The sequence below is a fragment of the Bos mutus genome, chromosome 13 (assembly GCF_027580195.1).
Source record: "Bos mutus isolate GX-2022 chromosome 13, NWIPB_WYAK_1.1, whole genome shotgun sequence".
Taxonomy (NCBI): Eukaryota; Metazoa; Chordata; class Mammalia; order Artiodactyla; family Bovidae; genus Bos; species Bos mutus.
Genome location: NC_091629.1, coordinates 61,609,536 through 61,631,447, shown reverse-complemented (window position 1 = coordinate 61,631,447; position 21,912 = coordinate 61,609,536). Strand labels below are relative to the sequence as shown.

The following is a 21,912-nucleotide window of genomic DNA, read 5'->3' as shown; positions in this document are numbered from 1 at the left end:
GTTGGGTCTTTGGACGGTGCAGAGAAAAGGGTACCCTCCTACACTGTTGATGGGAATGTAAGTTTGTGCAGCCACTATGGAGAACAGTAGGGAGGTTCCTCAAAAACCTGATCCAGCGTCCCACTCCTGGGCATGTAACTGGAGAAAACCCAGCCTACAAAAGCCATGCCCCGCAGTGTTCATAGCAGCACCATTCACAGTAGCCAAGACATGGAAACAATGTAAAAGCCCATCAGCAGAGGAATGGGTAAGGAAGATGTGGTCCACATACAATGGGGTACTACTCAGCCATAAAACGCAGTGAAATATTGGCATTTGCCGCAACACGGATGGACCTAGAGATGATCATCCTAAGTGAAGTACGTCAGACAGAAAAAGGCAAATACTGTATGATATCGCTTACATGCCGAAGCTAAAAAATAATACAAATGAACTTATTTATGAAACAGAAACATACTCATAGAAATAAAAAACAAAACTTACGGTAACCAAATGGAAAAGCAGGGAGATGGATAAATGAGGAGTATGAGATTAACATATATACACTACCATATATAAAATATCAATCGATAAACAACAAGGACCCACGGTATATAGCAACATCCCATAATAACCTAAAGTGGAAAAGAACCAAATCACTCTGCGGTACACCTATAACTCACAACAACATTGCAAATCAACTATACTTCAATAAAGACATAGTAAGGACTCTGGATCAAGCCCTCTGTGAGCTGGGTTTCTGTGGAGGAGGACTTCATGCCAGAATAGGCCAAACACCTTCTAGTTAGCTCACCCCAACATCCAAGCCTCCTCAGTCTTCTAAGTATTCTGTACTGTGAATTTTAAATAAGCAAAGGTGAAAGAAAATAAGCTTTAGCATTCTCATTAACTTGTTGGTTGAAAAAGTCTCCATCTATCTAACATTTTGTGAATATTATTCCAAGGTTTGACTTGAAAAAAATGAATGAAGAGTTTTCACTGTGGTTTATTACATTGTCTCAACTAGTTGGAAATGTACTTAGAGAAATCAGAGTTGCCAGTCCAGTTCAGAGGAAGAAAACTTCTAAAAGGTGGAGGTGCTAAGGGAGGGGGGGTGGGGATCCAAGTGGGTGGAGCCATACTTCTGCCAGTCAAACTAGGAAATTGAGGAGAAGCTTCTTCACCCAGTCCTCCGGTCACTTACATCTTTACTAAAGGCTAACAAGGAAAACACCCCAAATATTTAACTCTGATTCTTAGTACCTGCCCTCTTTCAGTTCAGTTCAGTTCAGTCGCTCAGTCGTGTCCGACTCTTTGTGACCCCATGAATTGCAGCACGCCAGGCCTCCCTGCCCATCACCAACTCCCAGAGTTCACCCAGACCCACGTCCATCGAGTCAGTGATGCCATCCAGCCATCTCATCCTCTGTCGTCCCCTTCTCCTCCTGCCCTCAATCCCTCCCAGCATCAGAGTCTTTTCCAATGAGTCAACTCTTCACATGAGGTGGCCAAAGTACTGGAGTTTCAGCTTTAGCATCATTCCCTCCAAAGAAATCCCAGGGCTGATCTCCTTCAGAATGGACTGGTTGGATCTCCTTGCAGTCCAAGGGACGCTCAATCTCCTCTCAACCCTCCATCACTCTCTTGAATGAAATGAGGTTTTGGTGTTATTTAATCCTCAGATACAGTCTTCACAGCTATTACCTGATATGAAGTGTCTAAATGCACTGCAGAAGTCATCCATTTTACTTTTCGTAACATAAACAAAACTTTGATTCAAATCCCAAGGATTTGTGTCCTAAATCTGAATTTATCTCCAATCCCTCCACACATATTTTCCATCGATAGATAGTCACAAGCAGCTATGCATTCAATTTCAAGCCATGCAAACCTGAAAGGAAAAGAGCCACCATCTGAAATCCCTGGCTGGTCAGTGAATTTAGTATTTAAAAAAAAAAAGAAAAGAAAACAGAAGCAGCAACCAAAGAAGCAGGCGAAAGTCTGTTTGCTTCCTCATAGAGTTTTGAACCAGCACCTCCCAGCTTTATCAGTCCAGACACCAGAATGAACGTGGTTAGCTTTCAAACTTCCTGGAAGAACAGCACATTCCCTTGTGTAGTTGGCTTCATGATTTTCTCCCATTGCCTGTTCCTCGGATCTTTGTCTGAAAGCAAGCTGTAAACTGCCATCCCACCCCAACGGAATTCCTTCTCGGTCATGAAATCTCATTACCTTTCTTTAATGGACATGGTTTTGCTGGGGGAGTCGAGGCTGCCCTCCACCGCCGGGGCTTTGATCTCTCCAGCAGCAAACATCGCACACGGGCTCTGATACCGCTTCTCCTGAGGCTGTTCGGAGGGATCCTGCGGCTTCCAGGACACCGGGGTTGCAGTCGGAGCAGCCAGTTTCCCAGCAGCCGCGCCGGTCTGCTCAGAAGTGGGTTCCCCGAACTCCGAGGCTGGGAAGGAAAGGAGCCCTGTCAGCACTTACTCCCCCGGGCAAACATTCTTCAAGCCCTTCACCCCCGGATGATCCCGCACTTAAGAGTTCAATCCGTGGGCACGTGGCAGGTTACCCAATCCCCTGGGGTTTATGCAAATCTGGGGCACGCTCGTCCCTGAGAAAACCAAACTTCCCAGCGGATGACCCCACCCAGCAACTTGTTCTGTGACAATTGGTCTTCTCCTACGTGCCAGACACAGGAAGTTGGTTTGGACGACACTGCAGAATGTCTCCACGCCTCCTAAACAATACTTTGACATTTCACATGTACAGTACTCCCCAACTAAAGCCACTCATAACTGACACACTATCATTTTATGGAAATGCAGAGAGAGAATTACAGTCCTGTGCCGCACGGCTTGCTAATCTGCACAAGAAGGATCTAGAAAGAGAACCTGAAACTCCAGAGACTGGGTTCCTGCCCTATTCCCTGTACTTTTCCAGCCCGGGACCTTTGAGGTCCTCAATTTAATTTTTCTTATTTTTATATTTTTAATTTTTTTTTTTTTTGGTCATGCTGCAAGGCACGTGGGATCTTAGTTCCTCGATCAGGATCACCCCTGCATTGGAAGCTCAGAGACTTAACCATTGGATTGCCAGAAAAGTCTTGTGAGGTCATCAATTTCTAAAAGGAGCCAAAAGAGCTAGCAGTTTAGTTAACATGACCAAGCCATCCAAAACCCTTATGAAGATGTATTAAAACACTTCAGGTACTTTTATGGCAGACATATTCATGAGTCCTCTGAACAGGTCAAGTTTAAGAGGAAGAAAAGTCCGGGAAGGGTACCATTCACACCAGACTTTCATTTAACGCTTAACACTCAGCTGTCAACTGCCTTCACAATTCAGTTAAAAACAATCCCAAACACATGCAACCCATCCAGCAGAAAAGAAAGAGCAGTAGTAAGTTACCTTTCAGCGAAAACTTCCTCTTTGTGACATTCTCCAAGTCCACCTTCTCTTCAAAGAGCTGCCTCTCCTTCCAGTCTGGGCTTGCCTGCATGGTGCTCTTTGGGGTGGAAAATTCCTTCAGCTCATCACCAAGCTGGGCGATGGGAGGATGGGCGAGCTCCAGGCTTCCTTTCCTCGGAAGGGCATAGATGGCCTCTTTATGGTTGTCTCCCTCCCGGACTCTGCTGAGGACGGGGTAGGACAGCTCTGCTTCCTCGAAGGACCCATACTTTGTAACCCCGCCATCTCCACCTGTCAAGCCTCCCTTGCGTTCTGTCTCTTCAAATTCTCTCAACATTGCTTTGCTCCCAGCACCCTCGACCGAGGGCTGCCAGCCTTGGGATTTCAGGATGCTTCTAACTGGGGAGTCGGAGTTTTCTAGCGAAGAAGCAAACTTCTGCTCAGTGGCACCAAAGCTGTCATCTGGAAGTGGCTTTGTCCGAAGATTTCCTGCATACATGGGGGGGACGGTAGATGCCACGGTGGACACGGAAGTGTTAATGGTGGGAGAGAAAGCCATGAGCTTGCCACTCTGCACCTGGGAGGAGACAGTTCAAAAATAAAAGCTGATTTAAAAACATCGCTTGGGTAAATCCCCGTGGATGGACTGACATGGATGGAGGCACTACATTTGGGGCAGTTTTCCTGCTTCTGTTGGTGAGAAACCAAACCTAGATGTAGTTGCACAAATGCGTCTCGATAATCCAATCATCTGGGTGAAAGGCAGGTTGTGCATTCTGTTTTTCTCCCCTCAATGGACTCAACTTCAGATGATTTCAGCCATAATGTGAACAAGAGAAGAGAAACATCCTTGGCATGATTATCCTCCTTAAGAATGAAGTTATGACCAAGTAGCGACAGGTAACACAGAGTACAAGTAGAGCCCCTTAATCATATCATTAACCCCCGTGGGACAGCATGCTCCCATATTTTCAGGACACACGTGCAACCTTGGAGCTGGATTGCAGGGCACCCACCTGTTCCACTTCTCCAAGCGTGACCGGCTGGGTTTGATAACGAGCATTCATCCTCCTCTGTCTCATGTCTAATCTGTTCCGTGTTGAAATGGCTTTTGAGACCGGCTGGGATAGTTTGTTAAACAAGGCCAGCTTCTCCGCTAAGCTCAGAGTGGAGGAGTCAGGTTCTCCCTGCTCAGCAGAATCTTTGCTCTCGTTTGTCTGGTCTCTGGCTAGTGCCTTTTGGTGAGCAGACGCCTGCAATCTGAAAGCGGGGAGACGTCAGCCCCACGTAGGGAGAGAAACAGAAGCCCACCCCTAAGTCTGTCTGTTAACTTTCTTCAAAGTGTCACTGGAAAAGGGGCTTATTTTCCCCTATCTAGATTTAAGACAGGTATGGGCAGTTGGTCAGCTATTAATAAGAGAGTGAACACTCTAGGCTGAGGGCCCTTGCATGGTCAATGTCACACAGATTTTCAGCTCTGGATTATTTCTAAACATTGAGTTTCCTAATTACAGAATTAAACAAATTAAGGCTTAGGTATACCTTATCTTGGAGAGAGGAGCTGTATTGCTAGTATCAACAATAAATACAGCTAGGAGGAGTCCTCAGACCTTGCCTATGGCCTATTTGCTGCTGCTGCTGCTAAGTTGCTTCAGCCATGTCCGACTCTGTGCGACCCCATAGATGGCAGCCCACCAGGCTCTTCTGTCCCTAAGATTCTCCAGGCAAGAATACTTGAGTGGGTTGCCATTTCCTTCTCCACACAGCCTATTTAGACATTATCTAAATGTGTGGTTCAGAAGGTGGTCTTTACATTTTTTTAATTTTTTTTTTAATGTGGACCATTCTAAAAGGCTTCATTAAATTTGTTACAATATTGCTTCTGTTGTTTATTTTTCTTTTTCGTAGGAACGGGCAGAATTGCATATATCTTAGCTCTCTGGGATCTTAGCTCCCTCACCAGGGATCTAACCTCCACCCTCTCCATTGGAAGGCAAAGTCTTAACCACTGGACCACCAGGGAAGCCCCTGCATTTTAAACAGTTAGGAAATAATACAGTTATTCTATCAAAAGCATTAACTACGACACAGGGTTTTGATGTTCACTTACTACACACAAATAGTTTCACTGTAAAGATCATTCTCCTCTTTTAACCTAGGATTTTCTCTTGTAGGTTTCCATCTGTTTCCTAAAAGGTACTAAAAATCTGAAATTCCTGGTAACTTGAAAGGTGAAGGACATTTTGGTGCTGATAAATCCCTCCAAGAGGAGAAGGCTTCCAGTTACCTGGTCTCGTGAATCTTGGAAAGTCTAAGACAATGTACCTTCTGCCACAGGCACATCCAATTCTCAAGTCCAGGAGAAGAATATATTCTGCCTTGACTCCGATTAACTAGTGCTTTACAAGTTGTCCCAGACAAGAGAGGGGTGTCAGTTTTCCAGGGCACAGTGAGGTGGGAGTAAGGGGACCTGAGTCTTGGCATCTTTCCTGAGGTCCAGAGAAGAACTGGGCTTCCCAGGTGGCTCTAGTTGTAAAGACACCAATTCAGGAGACGCAAGAGATGTGGGTCCAATCCCTGGGTGGGGAAGATCCCCTGGAGAAGGAAATGGCAGCCCGCTCCAGTATTCTTGCCTGGAAAATTCCATGGAGAGAGGAGCCTGGTGGGCTACAGTCCATGGGGTCACAAAGAGTCGTACATAACTGAGCACAGGGAAGAACTAGGTGTGCTGGAAACCTGTTTTCCCAAAGACAGCCCACATCTCGACAATGCCAGCTTTCTTTCTGAACTGTCATCTTACTCGTTTTAATCCTGCTTTAGCCTTTGTGTTTTGGCCTGTAACAGTGAAATAGAGGGGATATTTACCTGCCTTAAGGACATCACTTTAAAACACCACAACTTAAAACATAACAGTAAAGCATCTAAGTTCAGACACTATAAGTTGTTATTGTCTGGATCCTCAAATATAACGGCATTGTCTATCCATTAGAAAACAGGTAAGGTTGTTTGTAAGCATGTATTCATGTCTAGAAGTGTTTAAGCATGATAAGACTTTCAACATTCAGGTTAACGTCCTATTTTTCTGTTAATCTTTATTAAGTGCTAGTATTTTAGATGAAAAACGAAATTTTTTAGGGATGATCAGGGTTATGTAAAACAGAAAGAAAACAAATGGATGAGTGGGTTAGTTGGGGTTGAGTCCCAGGACAGAGAGAAAGCAGGTGGATGAAATGCCGGCATATGCAGGCCTACGTGAAGTCCCCCGGTGTGAGACGGCAAGATGCCACACGCTTCGCTGGGACAACTCCTTGCGCTGACTTGTTTGTCAGACAAACGACAGACATTCAAGATCGGAAGATGCACCTCTGCTCTCAGTGCGACATGCAGCAACTTCTGTCCAGTACCTGGCAGGCTGCACGGGACTCTTAGCTACAGTGGGGCTAGGATGTCTTGTCATTACAGGGTGGGTGGCCACTGAGCACGAAGCGGGGGTAGGTTCACTTTAAAAGCAATTGCCAAAGGTGGAACATTCATAAGGAGAGAGAAGAAAAGAAGCATTAAGGAGAGCGTAGTTTTCAATTCAGAAACATTATGTCAAAACATACTGGAACAAAACTGTTCGCTTGTTTATTTGGGAAAATCACAAAAGAACTTGAAAAGCAATTACACACTGAGGAAATAAGAGACAGAGACGACCCAAAGTCAGTGGAACAGGAACAGATTTTTCGAGCTTGGAAAGGATTTAGAATATTTAGAATAAGTGTCCCAGTTTAAAAAAAAAAAATTAAAAAGAAGCTAATATATTAACCACCAGCAAAGCAGTAGATTATGTCTCTGTTTTACTAAGTTGTCCTAAGCTCTTTTTTAGAAAAATCATGGTCCTCATATCATCTATAAGCACATCAAAGTACGTTCAGAGAGTCTGACAAGTGGGTAACTTTTGCTTATATTTACTGTTTTGCTCCTAGGGTTAGTTGTTTCTTATTTTACAATAACCAAACAGTATTATTATTTTTTGATTTGCCAAGAGTTCCCAGTGAATAGAAGATGTACTTATCCACAAACTGGAAGTGCAGGCGGCTGAGTTAAGTGCAGCTTCACATGTGGGCTGTTCATGCTCTAAATGATATGAACTTCATTTTTTCAGGAAGGGTGTGTGCACGTGTATGTCCAGCAGGAGAAACTATTTTTTTAAAAAACTAATAAAAGTTTTCACTTAATGGAAGCAATGATCCCTGGATGAATTACTTTGGGAAATTCATACTGAACACATGGGAAAACACGGCTCAAAACCTACTTCCCACCATTTGGAGACTTCCATGGAATTAAAAAAAAAAAAACATGATAATTTAAAAGCCAAGAGAATCCTTCTGTACCTTTAGTCTGTTTTGAGATACAGACTAAAATATTTATGGAGGAAACGATATATAGGGTTTGCTTGAACATAACTACAGCAGGAAACGGGTAGAGCGAGATGAGATGGGCTTGGGGTTCTTGGCTCTTGGGTGATGAGGACATGGGGGCTCAGAACATTAACCCGTCTACTCTTGTATTTTAAATTTTCCATTGTAAATGGATTAAAAAAGAAACCAGGCAAAAAAATAAAAAGAAAACTCCCCTTGGACACCAGACACCCAAACACCTACTTTTTGGTGGCTTCTAACTGAACCATCTTCAGATCGCTTCGTTTTAAAAGTCTTTAAATTTCTCTTTACAAAGAAGGCCTTCCAGCCAAGGCCCAGAGGCCCTGGAGGGACTTACGTGGCTGCAATGACCACCTCCTCGGTGGTGACGGGCTGCGTGTGGGACCGGTCCTGGAGGCGCCGCAGCCTCTGCTCCACGGCCGCATTGCGGGAGCGGCGCTTTGGGACGCTCTTCTCGTCAAACGACTTCTCCATCTCCTAGGATGGGAAACAGTGTAGAAGCCTGAACAACTGGAGGAAAGGAAGCTGGGGCGGCAGAATGTGGCTACTCTGTAGACCCTGCAGGGTCTACAGGAGAGCCCCCCACCACCGCCCCAGGAGGCAGCATCGCCATTAGCAGCACACACAGCAGCCACATGGGAGGAGAGATCACACCAGAACCCAGAGCCAGAGCAGGCTGCAGGCTGGCTTACCCTGATGACCTTTCAGCACATCTTACCCTGAAGAGCAGCCTCTTAGCAGCGACGCTCAGCCTCGCTCGCTCATCGACCTTTTCTTCATCTGGGAAGAGTCACAAATAAAGACTGAACATCATTAGAAGACGTAGGGAAAGTCTTTGAAAAGTTTTCCAAGGTGGACTTGGAAATCTTCTGAATAAAAGAATCAATATGCTAAAGGAGATCGTCCCAATCCAGGGATCAAGCCCAGGTCTCCCGCGTTGCAGGCAGATTCTTTATCGTTTGAGCCACAAGGGAAGCCCAAAAATAACAAGAGGCAATATTTTCCTCTGGGTGAGGAAGGCTATTCTTCTGCTCAGTGAAAATGTACTAATTCCCATTGCAATTCACCAAACAAAATTTTTGTCCAGGCAATAATTTTCTACTATCATATTGGACTTAAGAATAGATACTATGGAATTAAGAAGAGATTTTAAGGAAGGAATTTCTCTTGTTTATTATTAAATAGTAACAAGAAAGTAACATGAAAAACCTGCTTCTTTGATTCAAATCAATGGTTTTAATAAATGGTTAATATCACAGCTCTCTCTCTCAAAACTAAAGAAAGTTCTTGTGAAAACCTCAACAGGTTTTATTATATTCACAGGAAGAAAATCTGCTGAAAAGAAAGTAATTGTTCCATAATCTCATTCTTTTCAAAAGCAAAAAATCTCATCTAAATCTAATCTGGGGTGAGATGATTAAGAAGAAAAAGACAGATACTTGCCCTCGGCAGCTGGCATTTCTGAATTTGAAGTTGACCTAGGAAAGACATGAGTGAAAAAACAATAACAAACAATTAGCTGATTGGAGTGGAAGATCCAAGGATCACATTAAAAGTGAAAATAAAAATTCAATTAAAGCCTCTTAAAGAACATCCTCCTGGTAGCAACTCTAGTAGTGACTACGCATGGGCAACTATTACAGACACTGTGGGGTATGTGTGCTCACAGCCCGGCCAGGTGCTTCACCTTGTGGAGATAAACCAGGACCAAGGGGGACTTATTAAACACGACGGACAATCGTCTTTTAGACAGACGCTTTCATTTCTCTGTGTTAGCATATGATAAAAACTCACTCACATACAACATGCAGATAAGACATTGATAAACTGAATATGAACCCCCTTAGTCATTTTCACCATATAATTTAGCGGACAATCCGGATTCTAACTTAAGGGCATAAAAATTTAAAAACATCAAATGTTTAACGTTTCTCATTTCTTACCATCTGAATGCAATTTAAAACGGTATGCTGATATTGGCATCATGGTCAACATTCTTTAAAGACACATTTATACCAGCCAAACAAACATCACTTATAGCTTGGATGGAAGAATTATGGAGTCATTACATCCCATTGAAACAGCATCAGAACCATCCCTGGGGTAGAAATTTCTATAGGATTTCTTATAAGTTTCTCGACCAGGGAACTTGACAGACACATGCCTACCTATCCGATTCCTTTCGTTCTGCCGAGGTTATGGGTTGAGTTCTAAATCTCTCGGAAGTCTTTCTATTTTCACCAGGAGAAAAATAGCGCCTCGGTTTCCGGGACCCTCTCTCCCGCTCCACACCAGGGCCTTCGCTTGACCCCTCAACCCGAGAATGGCTTTTAGAGTTGGTGGGGAGGAGGTACACAGAAGGGAGAGACAGAGAGGGAAGAAAGCAAAGGTTTATGTACCCTGGTGAGTCAAGGCATGGACAGTGCAAATCCCACCACATGCCTCTACCATGCATGTCGGGAGGTGGAACATTCCAGAGTCCCGATACTCTAGAGGCACCTCCCACCCTCCGCCCCAGCCCCGTTAGTAGGCACAAGCAGAATGGTAGTCGTGGAGCCATGTCCTGGATGGTCTGCCCTACACACACTGGTGAGCTAAGCTGGTAAGATTCAAGGCAGGATGCCACACAAGTCGGAAGGTGAATAACTCTGCCAAGGACGTGCAAGTGACACATTGAGGGGACACGTGGACATCACCTACAGCTCAGGTTTCCTGCTGGCCCTGGCTGACTCCAGGAACGCATTGCGGAGCTGGGCGACCGAGACCTTCGTGTCCAGCAGGCCCAGTTCCAACTCGGCCTTGGACGTCTGTGACTCGGCATCTCGCTTGGGAGCGGGGGCCTTGGCCTTCAGAGCCTGGAGCTGTGGAGGGCCCGTGTAGTCGGACAGGGAGCGGGTGAGGACCCTGTGTTTCCTCGTGGGCACCTCCTTCCTGTGACCTTGGGACACAGCCTCGCTCTGAACATACATGACCATCTCACTCCTGCCCATCCTCTCGGTGGGCTGCTGCTGAGCCATAGGCGGGTGGGCCAGGCTTTCTGATTCCTTCTGAGGTTCCGCGGTAACTATGCCAACAGCGGGCTGACTCAAGTCCTCAGTTCCAGGGGGGACTTCCTGGCTTCTTCCAGACCCACGATCCTCCAAAACTGCAAGGGTCTTCCTGGTTTTCTCCAGAGCATCAGAGAAGAGCACATCTTCTGCTTTGGATTCGCAAATATGGAGAACTGGGGTGTCTCTTCTTTCACCTTCTAGAACCTTTGAGGGGGGAGGCTTTGTGACAGTCTGGGGGGCTGGGCCCACCCAGCTGCCCTCGGAGATGCTTTCTGGGGTGTCTGAGGTCACCAGCGTGATGGTGTGGACAGGCTCTGCTGGCTGGACGTAGCCGCGGATGGGCTGTCTTGCGGAGCTGGCCACCTTGCCCGAGACCCTATCGAAGGCCGAGTTCTCTGACTGAAAGGCCAGGTAATGGCCTGGTGCCGTCTGGTGTCTCCTCTGAGTTAAGGACTCGGAGGTAAGTTCAGGGCTGCTGCGAGCGCTCTCCTCTCGCACCAATTTTTCTCTAACTTTAACTCTTTAAGAAAGAAAAAGGATTTAAGTTGCCAACTGTGGTAATGGCTCTGGGGGAAGAGAGCATTTGTGTGCAGACCGGAGATGCCTGGAGACTGGATAAGCATCTTGGGGTCCCGCTCGCCTTGCCAGAGGAAGGAGTTTGTGTTGAGTTTACAAACTCGCTCTTCCTTCTGTAAAGCTAGGAGGGGCCAGATGCTATCCTGGGAGAGAATGGATGCCTTCCGACTAAATGAATACTCAGAAGCCCAGGAAAATTCATTATTATGCACCACTGGTATGCATGAGGGTGCACTGAGGCTGGGCACATGGACAGGCCCAGTATATGGACTGGGGTGGGGGTGGTTTCCAGGCATATATAAGCCTAAAGACCAAATGTAATTGCATTGTCTCCTATAAATGTCATAGCATTCATGATGATGGTTATTTTTTATTGAGCTCAAGATACAGCAAATGATTACCCTTTTTCAAGCATTTAAGAGTCACAAATTTTTCCATGCCATGCAGACAACATTCATTCATTCAGAAAACACATGACCAGTTAAGACATCATCACTTCCAGCAACTCCAGCGCTAAGAGGGATGCCAGGGAAAAAAAGATTTTTGTTGAAAGAATGCACTGAACATGTTCTCCCCACTGGAATGGTCATTAGGCCATCCGTTAAAAACTAATCCAAAAAGAGAGGGCTCTGGTTGTTTCTAGAGCTATTTAAATAGCCGAGAGCAAAACTGAAATCCACTGGAAAAGCTACCAACCTTTTCTTATTACTGTGGAAGCAAAGTAGCCAAGACCTCTGGCTGAGGGGCCCAGGAGACCTCTTTTCAAAGCTTCAGTCAGCCAGTTTGAGCTGTGTGGTCTCAGATAACCTACCTGCCTCAGCTGCTTCATCTTTCAAATGGAAATGATAGTAACAAGATGTAATGTGATGCTTGCCAAGTATGCAGTTTAGCACTTAGCAAAGGGTAAACATTCAACAGTGCAAACTAGTTGTTTTTACTTTTTTTTTTTTTTTAATACCACATAGTGAGGAAGGACAAACCATTCAAACTGCTTATGAATGGACTGTGGACTGGGGATAATCTTTAAAAAATAAAGGATGCTTTTGAAGTGGGAGAAGTGATTTCTCAGGGGAATGAACGTAAAACCTTTATTTGCTTAAGATTAGTCAGCAAAAATAATTGCTTGCGATATTCATTTTCTAGAAGGGAATTTTTCCTTAGATGACAAAGGCATTCTACTAAATTTGAAATAAACACCTACGTGTCTTTCAACATAAGATGCAGGATATGTATATTTCATTAAAGAAAAGTCAAAGACACACATAAAAGGCAGTTACTGTGAACCATTCAGGGGAAGAGAAAAGCATTCTGAGTTGTTATTTTTCCCCGAGACTAGCGAGTGTTGGAGGTTTTCATATTTATAAGCTTTGTTAATCTGTTCAAGTTCTCCTGCGGAATGTGTCCTTGTCATGGGAGACAATCTGAATGTTGTCCTCAGCCAAGAACAAAGTGACTGTTAGAAACTCAATATATGGGTGCTTTGTCCTGCCAATGACTTACTCATTCTTAACTCCTTCTGTCTCTCCCTGCCCCCAACCTTAAAAATGAAGCTAGATGGGGTTTTGTCTGCTTTGAAATCCAGATGCCCTATACGTAGCTGTGGAAATTAACAACTGGTTGAGAGACAGCCAACATGGAAAGGAGGAGGCTGGAAGGCCAGGACAGGGGAGCTGATGATAAGATGGGACCCTGGGTAGGTTAGCCTGACTTAAGGGAGCAGCCCAGAGACGCTGGTTATGTGCTCACTAACGCTCCCTCCTGGCAGCATGTGAGTGGTGAGAAAAGAGAAAAGCCAGAGGTGGAGTCAAAAGATTTTTCAAAAGAGAAGCAAAGGGGAACAGTATGAGCAGCCATTAGGGCAGTAGAAGGAGAAAAAGGAATGATTAGAAAGCAACTTCCAGCAGCCCCCTTTTGAACACGTTATTTTCAAAAGCCCTGCCACCAAAAAGAGGGCAAAGGCGAGTTAGTTTCGGTGATGTGCGGGACAGGGACACACGCACTAAACACAAGCTGACAGCTTGGGAGATACCTGGATGGCCAGTTGATAAGTGAAGGTGTGTCCCCTTCGGAATCTTTCTGGAGAAACCACTCATGTTTGGGTTTCCCGGTACTATTTTGTACAAAAAAACAAAACTTCAGGTAAAGCCTATGAAAACGTCAACACATACACAGATGTCATTATCATCATTTAAAACCCTCAAGGCTGACTTTTCTTAAGTAAGGAATAATGCTGGCTTTTGAAAATATCTAAGCATGTTTTGCCATGGGGTTTCTATTTGGTGCACGGAATGTCCAAGATGTTCATTTATTACAGATATCAAGATAGAACAAATACATCTGAAGCCACCAAATAAAGTGTTTTGTGGGATCATTTGGAAATATCAAGAGTCTGCTACAGTCATATTCTGCCTGTAAATACCAGACAATTCTCTTGTAGGAGGTTGAATTAAAAATACAAATTATCATCTGTAAGTTCTGTAAAGGTACATTGGTAAATAGCCAAATATAAAAATAGTGTCCATGCAAAACAATACATATGAATAAAAAAAGAAATTCCATAATTGGAATTAATTGCTAGTCTACATTTTTCTTTTACATTTATCACTGAATAATGCAACCAACAGTTACCAAGTACTAATACAAGTCCATTTGATAAATGTTTATTGAGTTCTGACTATGTACAAAACACTGAGCTGGGGCCTGAGAAGTAGCCAAGGTAAATTAGGCATCACGCCAGCCATCAAAAACTAACATTGTGTTGGGCAAGATAACACAGGATTGACACACTCATTCTTCAACACACAATCAAATATAATGCAAGGTTGAATATGACAAAGTCGTAATGTCAGGTTGAAGATATCTTACCAAAAAATCAGTGGCAAGCAAAATCTTGCCATCAGTATATTAAGCAAGACACAGGAGGACTACCCAAATCATTGACCTGCATGCTGTTACAAAACAGAAAAAGAAGCATGGGAACTCTACACGCTAGTTAAAATGTTTACCAGCTCAAAATCTTACCAGCCTACCTGTGATACCAGACTGGAAACACAGATCAAAGACATTTCCCAAAGCACAGAATAATAATTAAAACGAAATTCTCTTAGTTTCTAAAAATCATTTTAATTTGGGTTTTGTTTCAAACTCCCAGGCAAGAACCTGTTGGCCATCACTACTGTGCATTCCGCTGTGACCACTGCAATCTGTCACACTTAGGCATGGATCCCTGTTCTCCAGTCTGTCTACACCCTAATCTATGACCCACCTTTCTGGTCTCTAGTATTACAGCCATTGAGCCCATGGCAAATAAAAAACTCAGATTATGGAAAGACATTTTTATTTCCAATGATAAAGGATCTAATTTCTCAGCATTTATTTAAACATAGGAATAGTTCTGCATATTGTCTGCAGTTTAGAAAGGAGGCAATCAGTATAGCTTGGGATAGAGTGAGCGCAATGGATACTTGCTTTTGAAAATCATCAGTTAATAACTCATATGCCTACCTCACAGTTATTTTAAGGCCCAGATGCTTTTTGTACAATAGAATGCGTTGCAAACTGTGACATATACCATACAACTTTCTGAATATAATCTTCATTAATCAGAATAAAACTTGGTCAATAGAACCCTAAAAAATTATCAGGCCAGTTACAAGTAAACAGGTTCTAGGGATGTAATGTATGACATGGCAAATACAATTAACAGTGCTGTATGATATATATGAGTTCTCATTACAAGCAAAAAAATTTTTTTTCTATATCTTTGATTTTTTATCTATACAAAATAATAGATATTCACTAAACTCTTTCTCCCTGGACTCGTCCACCCCCATAGCTACATGGGCTGGCTGCCTTTCATTACATAGGTCTCTGCTCAACTATTAGAGACACTTCCCTAAGCATTTCATATCAAATAGCAACCTCAATCTCTTCCTTTAAGTTTTTTATTTTTTCCTTGAAGTATAGATGATTTATCATGTTGGATTAATTTCTGCTGTACAGCAAAGTGACTCAGTTATACACATATATATTCTTTTCCATATTCTTTTCCATTATAGTTTATCATGGGACATTGAATATAGTTCCCTGTGTTATATAGTAGGACTTGGCTGTTGACTCATTCTCTACATATAGTAGTTTGTATCTTTTAACTCCAAACTCCTGGTTCTTCTCTTCCCTTCCTCCCGCTCCTTGGCAACCACAAATCTGTTCTCCATGTCTGTGCCAATCTCTTGTGTTTGATTAGAACCATGCCTTGGGTCCTAAAATGATGAACTGAAGTACAGCACTGGGACTACCCTGGTGGTCCAGTGGTTAAGAATCAGCCTTGCAATGCAAGGGAACTAAGATCCCATATGCCATGGAGCAACTAAGCCCATGTGCTGTAACTGCTGAGCCTGTGTGCTCTGGGGCCCTGGCGACACATCTAGAGAGTCCCTGCACTGCAAAGAAAGATTCTGAATGAGGCGATGAAGATACCAAGTGCCACAACTAAGACCTGACACAACCGGGAAAAAAAAAAAAAGCGCAGCACTGATCTGGGAAATTCACGGGCACCCCAAAGTGTGGAACATAATGGAAGTTAGGGACCGAGCTTCCCACCATGGGAGCCTGCAGGGTGCCCAAGAGAGGCCCAGACTCAGGTGAAAAGCTACATCATTTCATGCAAGTACAAAATGTATTTCTGGGGCCCAGCAGGTACTGTTTTTTTAAGATGTAATAACAGTAGGTGAGCATTTTAAAACATGAAAAAAATAAAGAGATCACATCTGGATAGTGGCAATGAAACCCTGGGTTCTTTCGCATTTTTTAAATCTTGCATGGATAATGTTGTTTTATGTCCCTTAACATTATGCTTCACTATTTTTAATAATTAAGACTTGGCTAAAAAATTAACAGTGGGAAGGATTAATTTCATATGAACATAATGAGTTCAATAGATGATACTACCAGCCTGTGAGAGCTAAGTGAGGCCCTTGCAAAGTCAAGAATCAACGCTGGTGGCCAGAGATACAGCAGTGATGGAAACCTTCTCTCTCTCTCGACAGGGGGAATGGTTATACATTTCCCAAACTCACTGGCCTGCGTCCTTAAAATACTGTGTGCATCCTGATGTAAATTATGTCTCAATTTAAACATATATCACCGCTGGGACAGAGAAGAGACTTGCGGTTGCCAACAGGGAGGTGGGGGAGGGAAGGATTGGGAGTTTGGCATCAGCAAAAGCAAACTATTATATATAGAGAGTGGATAAACAACAAGGTCCTACTATACAGCACAGGGAACTATATTCAATATCCTGAGATAAACCATAATGAAAAAGAATATGAAGAAGAATGTGTGTGTGTGTGTGTATAACTGAACCAGTTTTATAGCAGAAATTAACACAACACTATAAATCAACTCTATTTCAATAAATTTTTTTAAAAAGCCTCACTGTTGGATCATGGAGTAAAGACTTTCTGAGTAATCAAAATGTAGAAATAGAGTCTTTTGGGGGCAAAGTGAAGTCACTCAGTCGTGTCCGACTCTGCGATGCCACGGACTATAGCCTATCAGGCTCCTCCATCCAGGGGATTTTCCAGGCAACAGTACTGGATTGGGTTGCCATTTCCTTCTCCAGAGGGTCTTCCCGACCCAGGGATCGAACTCAGGTCTCCCGCATTGTAAGCAGATGCTTTACCATCTGAGCCACCCAGGAAGAACTTTTTTGGGGCAGGAGCAAGATAAACATGGGATAAACTTTATCCCAGTTTCCCTCAGGGCTAATCTCAGCGCTGAAGGCCTAAATGCTGCAAGGTTGGCTGAAAAAGAGTGAAAGGTACGTGCAAATGGACCAGAGAGTCAGAGGGAACAGCTGAGTCTGGGGAAGGGATTGGAGGGATCTTCAAAGGGGATCCGTGTCTCCTACTTGACTTCTAATGAAGTAACCAAAGTAAGGTAGGAACTTGACTGCCTTGGTTGTGGGACCAGCCTAGAATCAGCCTTTTGGGGCTGGAGACTTGAGTTCGAAAGTCCCCCAGAGCAGCCAGCGACTTTTTGGTTCATGTTTCACAATCCCCACTCACAGCTGAATGTATTTATAAGCACATGGACTCAAGACCACGTACAAGGATTCCAAGCCCAGACAAAGTGGAAAGAGCCCTGAAGTACAAACAAGGGCTGCTCCAAGTATACTCTGCTGATTGGGGTCACTGGTCCACAGTGAGATTAAAGGCTTGGACCAGAATGTAAACAATGGTCTCTGAGCCTGCTGTGTAGGTCAGTGACCCCTTCTTCCCATCACAACTTTCTTGAGGAAGGTAAAGACCCATGGCCTACATTCCTTGCAAGTCCTTTATATGTTGAGGGCTGATACTGAGTTTGCAGACTGGCTATTTTAAGCAGCACTGCTATCGTTTTTTGACACTTCATGAAGACATGGAAAACAGCAGAACATTCGCTCAGAAATAACTGATGGAGGCCCTTGGTATGTGTTAGATGAAGGGAAGGAGTTGGGAAAATGACTGAGATGCTGTATCTATTCTTCCTGCAAGACTTTTACAAAAGTAATGCTATCACTGAGATCATCCTTATCAATCTTATGGATTGGCTTAATATCAGATTCATGGCGCCGTATTTGGGGAAATCCTGACAAAACTGCTAACATCCTTATCTGGGTGTGTCAGCTTTGTTGTAGGATACTGGGCATCTAGATGTCCCTCTTCCTGAGACATGAAGCATAGGTGAAGCTGCATTTGAGGCACCTCATTTGGTACATGAGGTCTTTCTCCCCTTTCCCCCTTTTGGCAGATAAACTTAGGGCTCCCTGTGGCAAGTCAAGTTTCAGCTTTATAACCATACTGGGAAAAGGACAATCTGATACAGAGAACAGACTGGTTTGGGAGTCCAGCAGCACAGAATATGTAAGAGACTCCAAAAATGACTCTGGTTTCTATTAAGACAGGGAGAAAGGTATACAAACTTGGAAAGGGAAGATGCAAAGGTGACTCTCTGAAAGTATTCTTATCGGTCAAGAGCTCAGTGAGAATGAGACCCCCAGATGTGACCTGACCGCTGGAGAACACAAGCGGACTAGCGCTACCTGTGTCATTGACAATTCACATTCATTAATGTCCTCCCAGATTGGAATAGCCATCTTGGCAGTCATATAAAGAGCTTATTGTCAACTAAAACTCCTAGGTCTGCTTCACACGAACTGCTATTAAATCAAGTTTCTCCAATCCTGAATTTATACACTGATTTTTTTTCCCCCTTCTAAATATAGGACTGACTTTGTTAAATTTCATCTTGTTAGCTTCCTACCATTATTCCAGGTATAGGCGCTCTCTTGCCTCCATGCTCCCGTAGTCTCTTCCTTCTTTCTCTCTTTCCCCCATCCCCTCTAATCTCTTCTCTCTCAATCCCTCCCCCTCTTCCTTTTCTTTTTTTTCCTACCATCAAATTTATTTACAATCCCTCCTTCAGAAATTAGTATCTCCCAGATCACCTAATGAAATGCCAAACAGGACCAAGTTAAGAACCAAGGCCAATGTGGAACCAAGACTTCATCACCTCATGTGTAGGTAACTGCAACCACCTCTTTAGTGGTCTCCCTGACTGGAACCAATTCTCCTTCAGCCAAATCCCCCACACTCTTCCAGAGTATTCTTTCTGAAGTACATAACCAAGCATGCTTGCTGTCAAATCCTTTGGGCACTTCCCATTGTACTGTCCACCAGGAGAAGGCCAAACTCCTTGTCATAAGTTGCCCCATGGTTGGTCACCACCTGACTATCTCAACTCATCCCATCCCCTTCCTTCTAGGTCACCTGGAGCAGCCACCTCTCCATGTCTAGCAAACTCACCACATCCTTAAGGACTTAGTTCAACTACGGCCACTTCTTCAAGGAGGAAAGATGAACAACTTATCTTGGTATTCCCATGGCACCCAACTTTGGGCTCTATAATCTTATTTACCTGACTGTGTTGTGGTTAACTCACACACTTAAAAATAACATGCCCACCCTGAAACACAGTGCCTGGCACAAGATAGCTTTCTTGAATGAATAGCTAAACTACTTCAGAGCTGAAATTAACCCATAAATCAAGACCTCTCAGGTTTGGGTGGATGGACAGATGCCTACTGAGTTTGAGTTTTCCCCCACCCTGACTACAAGTTTTCATTTTGTTTATGGGGATGAGGTTTTTAAATACCTTATGTAAATCCACATAAATGTTTTCTATAATATCCCCAATCTTATATCCTAAAGTTTCTAGCCTTCAAAGGGCAAAAACAGCTACCTCTTTTTTCTACTATGATGGAAAATAGAACTGACATTAATAACAAGAGCAACGTGTCATGGAAAGAACTCTGATGAATTCAGAGACCTTGAATGACTGACCAGATCATGGACTCAGCTATATGGTCCTAATCCAGTTACTTAAAGTCTTTCATCTTCAGGGCTTTTCATGTATAAAATAGAGTTTTAAACTAAATAACCTCCCAGCTTATTTCTGATTTTAAGAATTTAACATTCTTTAACACTATCTATTCTGTGGGGTCCTGGGGTGAGCCAGTTCTCTATTGGGCAGTGGCTACCTCCCCAGGAGAGGGCTATAGGGTTACCTGTGAAAGAGATGGTGACCTTGAGTGTAAGAGAACTTTTTTTTTTTATGACATGGCAACTGGAGAATTATATCACCAGGAAATAAGAACTCACCCTAAGTTGTCATGGAAAGGAGTTGCTCTGGGTTTGCATCCCTAAGTATCTAATAAAATGACATGCTTTGACTCCTCACAACCCCTAAGAGTTAATGGGTGAAAAAGTGATTTCTGCCACCAAAATGAAGTCAAATCCAGCACAGTAAAATTGGTTTCACCCTGTGGGTGTCTAGCTCTAATTATGTAACAGCTCCTAATTATAAAACATGATTCAGCTTAAGAAGAATAGCTATTAACACCAGCATCTCATTCAAATTAACAGTTTATTTGCTGAAAGTTGCTTGTTTGGAAAAACTGCTAATGATTGCTTTGCACATTCACATGAGTGTATGAATGTGCAAAGCCACAAGCACACAGGCAAAATACTGTATTTTAAAATCTATCAGACATTTGAATTTTTAGGACATACCAGCTAGTATTTTCGGTGACATCATCTTATTTTGTTCAGTGGATAGAAATGGACATTTGACAGTGAAAATAGAATAAAATGAAGGAAAAAAAAAAGGCAATGAATTAACCGTAAAAACAGACCAAAGCTAGAAGAACAAGACAAGAGTGATGTCTGGGGAGACAGGAAGGTGAAAGCAATCCTGTGCCAATACAAACACACACGTGAGAAGTATCCAGCAGTCTCTTTAGAGAGTAGATCCTCAGAGATCTCTGTTCCCACGACATTCTGGCCCAGTGTAGACTCTGTGTTAGGAAACTTCCCGCCGTGGCAGAGACAGAAGCTGACCCAGGAATGCCAATGGTCAAGAGGCAGTTGCCTCACTCAGCATCTCGCCAATTAACTAAAACAATGAGCTCCAGGCTCTGGAGACAGTTTTTAGATGCAAACCTCTCACTGGGAGATGCGCAAACGATCAGAAATAAAGGATAAAAACTCTTGAGAAGCCACGTGCACCCTAATATTCATAGCACAACTATTCACTATAGTCGAGACATGGAAACAGCCTAAGTGCCCATCGACAGATGATGGATAAAGAAGCTGTGATGTGTACATACACAATGGAATATTCCTCAACCTTAAAAAATGATGAATATCGCCATTCGCAGCAACAGGATGGACCTAGAGAGATTATAATACTAAGTGAAGTGCATCATAATACCATACCATACAAATACCATAAGGCACCACTCATACGTGGAATCTAAAATACGACAGAAATAAACGTATCTATGAAACAGGAAGAGACTCACAGACACAGAGAACACACTTGCGGTTGTCAAGGAGGAAAGGTAGGGGAGAGATGGATTGGCAGTTTGGGATTAGCAGATGCAGATGATTATATACAGGATGGATAAGCAACAAGGTCCTGCAGTACAGCACAGGGAACTATTCAATATCCTTGATAAACCGTAATGGAAAAGAACATGAAAAAGACTTCAGTGTACAGCAGAAGTTAACTATACTTCAGTAAAATTTAAAACAAAACAAAACCTTTTATTTGTTTATTTTGGCTGCAGCACACGGCTTGTGGGCTCTTAGTTCCCTGACCAGGGATTGAACCCTGGCTCCCGGCAGTGAAAGAACAGAATCCTAACCATTGAACCATCAGGGAATTCCCAAAACAAAACAGTTTTGAATTAAAACAGAAAAATAAAAAAAAGAAAGGGTAGGACTGCATCATAACCCTGCTTCCTTCCTGGATGGCCAGAGTCTGCATGTCACAGTGCTGCAGAAATGGTTCATTCTGGAGGGGGCCGTGGCCCACTGTGCGGCCAGGGCACAGCTCTGAGGAAGCCCCGTTCAAACCATCATTCA

General features: G+C 43.4%; 1 protein-coding gene across 15 annotated transcripts in view; it reads right to left on the bottom strand.

Annotated features, from left to right (window-relative positions):
• The window catches only part of SVIL (supervillin), a 255,989-nt gene that overhangs the window by 63,023 nt on the left and 171,054 nt on the right, over window positions 1-21,912 (bottom strand). For 8 of the 15 annotated variants that reach the window (XM_070381838.1, XM_070381836.1, XM_070381840.1 and 5 more), the window contains 10 exons: window positions 13,473-13,553; window positions 10,518-11,387; window positions 9,986-10,144; window positions 9,261-9,295; window positions 8,536-8,597; window positions 8,155-8,294; window positions 6,798-6,893; window positions 4,410-4,653; window positions 3,394-3,970; window positions 2,212-2,437 (listed from right to left, as the gene is read on the bottom strand). In XM_070381838.1, the coding sequence (XP_070237939.1) occupies window positions 2,212-2,437; window positions 3,394-3,970; window positions 4,410-4,653; window positions 6,798-6,893; window positions 8,155-8,294; window positions 8,536-8,597; window positions 9,261-9,295; window positions 9,986-10,144; window positions 10,518-11,387; window positions 13,473-13,553 (2,490 nt within the window). The remainder of the gene's footprint in view (window positions 1-2,211; window positions 2,438-3,393; window positions 3,971-4,409; window positions 4,654-6,797; window positions 6,894-8,154; window positions 8,295-8,535; window positions 8,598-9,260; window positions 9,296-9,985; window positions 10,145-10,517; window positions 11,388-13,472; window positions 13,554-21,912) is intronic. The other 7 variants (XM_070381834.1, XM_070381842.1, XM_070381843.1 and 4 more) reach the window with 4 other exon arrangements.